The sequence below is a fragment of the Nannospalax galili genome, unplaced genomic scaffold (genome assembly GCF_000622305.1).
Source record: "Nannospalax galili isolate Female #2095 unplaced genomic scaffold, S.galili_v1.0 scaffold324, whole genome shotgun sequence".
Lineage (NCBI taxonomy): Eukaryota > Metazoa > Chordata > Mammalia > Rodentia > Spalacidae > Nannospalax > Nannospalax galili.
The window spans coordinates 5,077,557-5,079,452 of record NW_008353027.1 but is presented as its reverse complement, the minus strand read 5'-3'; the positions used below and the strand labels follow the sequence as shown (position 1 = coordinate 5,079,452).

The window sequence follows — 1,896 nt, the reverse complement described above, 5'->3', positions numbered from 1 at the left end:
TCCTCCCTCCCCTCTGCTCTGCTCTCCCCTTTCCTCCCCTCTCTTTTCTTTAGGCAGGGTATCTCTGTCCCAGAACTTGCAATTCTCCTGCCTCAGACTCTCTGATGCTGAGATTGCAGATGTATCATCAGTCCCAGTTAGTTCTTTTTTTAATAAGATTTTATTTTATTAATTTATTATTAAATTAATCCTAAAGCCTTTTTATTGTGGCCTTTTTACATTTCTAGGGAAACTATATCACAGATGATATTGGAATATCAACTTGGAAGGAACAGATTTTTCTCTCCCATTGTGCCTTACTGGCAAAGAGCTGCCAAGCTGCGATGGAATTAGCAAAGCATGATGCTGAGGTTCAAGATATGGCGTTTCAGTATGGGAAGCACATGGCCATGAGTCATAAGGTATTTGCACCCTTTATCTTTTGCATACATAAATTGCTAAAATGATACACAAGAAAACTTTTGCTTCAGTGTCTCAAAAAAAAATGTTTCTTATGTAAAATCTGCCAGTCAGAGATGGTGGTTACTATATAATATAAATAGTATGATTGGCAAATACCATGTAATTTTGATGTTTATCTTTTCTTAGCACCTAAAAGAGTTCTTGAAATAACTCCTACAAATTATTCACAGAATGGGAGAATATGTTTTTTTTATTACAGTTCTCTTATAAATGCTTATATTAAGCCTGACATGGTGGCACACACCTTTAATCCCAGCACTAGAGAGGCAAATCTCTTTGAGTTCAAGCCCAGCCTGGTCTATATATCGAGTTCCAAGTCAGCTGGGGCTACAGGGAGACTCTGTCTCAAAAAGACCAAAAAAAAAATAAATAAATAAATTTAATAATAGTAAAATAAATAAATAAATAAATGCTTGCATTAAAAAATTATGAAAATAAATTTGAATGTATACTGAATAAAATTGAAAGCTTTATTTCAATAATTTTTTTAAGCAGACCTCAAATATAGATTGATTAAGGAAAAATGAAAAAACTCCCAAGAATGGGAAAGAATCCAAGGGTGGAACTCCCTAATAACTGATTTTTTTTCTTTTTCTTTTTTTTTGTCTTTTTGAGACAGTCTCCTTGTAGCCCCATTTGGTCTGGAACTCACTGTGTAGACCAGGCTGGCCTTGAACTCACAAAGATCCACCTGCCTCTGCCTCTCAAGTGATCAAAGACATGCGCCACCACGCCTGGCTATATATGTAATTTTAAATTTTCAGTTATTATATTTTTTCAGATGTTATTTAAGTACCTCATAAGAGACAGGAATATAAATATTTCCAGATGAGCTTTTTGCATATTTTATTAAACTTAGAGTTCTGGTTTTGGAGACATGGCTTAGCATTTAAGAACACTTACTTATTGCTCTTGCGGAGGACCCAGGTTCGGTTCCCTCATTGCAGCTTTGACTGCAAGGGGATCCAACACCCTCTTCTGGCCTCCACAGGCTCCTGCATGCACATGGTACATTCAGACCTTTACATATACACACAAAATGAAATAATAAATTTTTTTTACTTAAATTTCTTTATAAACTAATTTTCTTTATTATATCTTTATTAAATCATTACATTTAACTTAAAAACTAAACAAGAAGGGGCTGAGGATGTAGCTCAATAGCAGGATGACCATTTAGCATACACACATAAAAAAAGGAAAATATTGGGGCTGGAGAGTTGGATCCCCAGTTAAGAGCACTGACTACTCTTGCAGAGGACCCAGGTTCAATTCCCAGCACCCACATGGTGGCTGCGAACCATCCTTAACTCCAGTTCCAGGGGAATCTGAAGCCCTCTTCTGGTTCTGAGGCATTGCATAGGGGTGCACTCACATCCATGCAGGCAATGCACTCATACACATAAAATAAAAATAAGAAATAAAAATTTTTTT

The 1,896-nt window shown here is 36.1% G+C and overlaps 1 protein-coding gene across 2 annotated transcripts in view; it reads left to right on the top strand.

Annotated features, from left to right (window-relative positions):
- The window catches only part of Pdss2 (decaprenyl diphosphate synthase subunit 2), a 305,129-nt gene that overhangs the window by 247,207 nt on the left and 56,026 nt on the right, over positions 1-1,896 (top strand). The window contains exon 4 of one of the 2 annotated variants that reach the window (XR_003846627.1): positions 228-349. Coding sequence is in view for 1 of the 2 variants with exons in the window: in XM_008850309.3 (XP_008848531.1) it covers positions 228-401 (174 nt within the window). In the remaining variant the exon portion in view is untranslated. Of the gene's footprint in view, positions 1-227; positions 402-1,896 lie in introns of those variants that run through there. The other variant, XM_008850309.3, reaches the window with a different exon arrangement.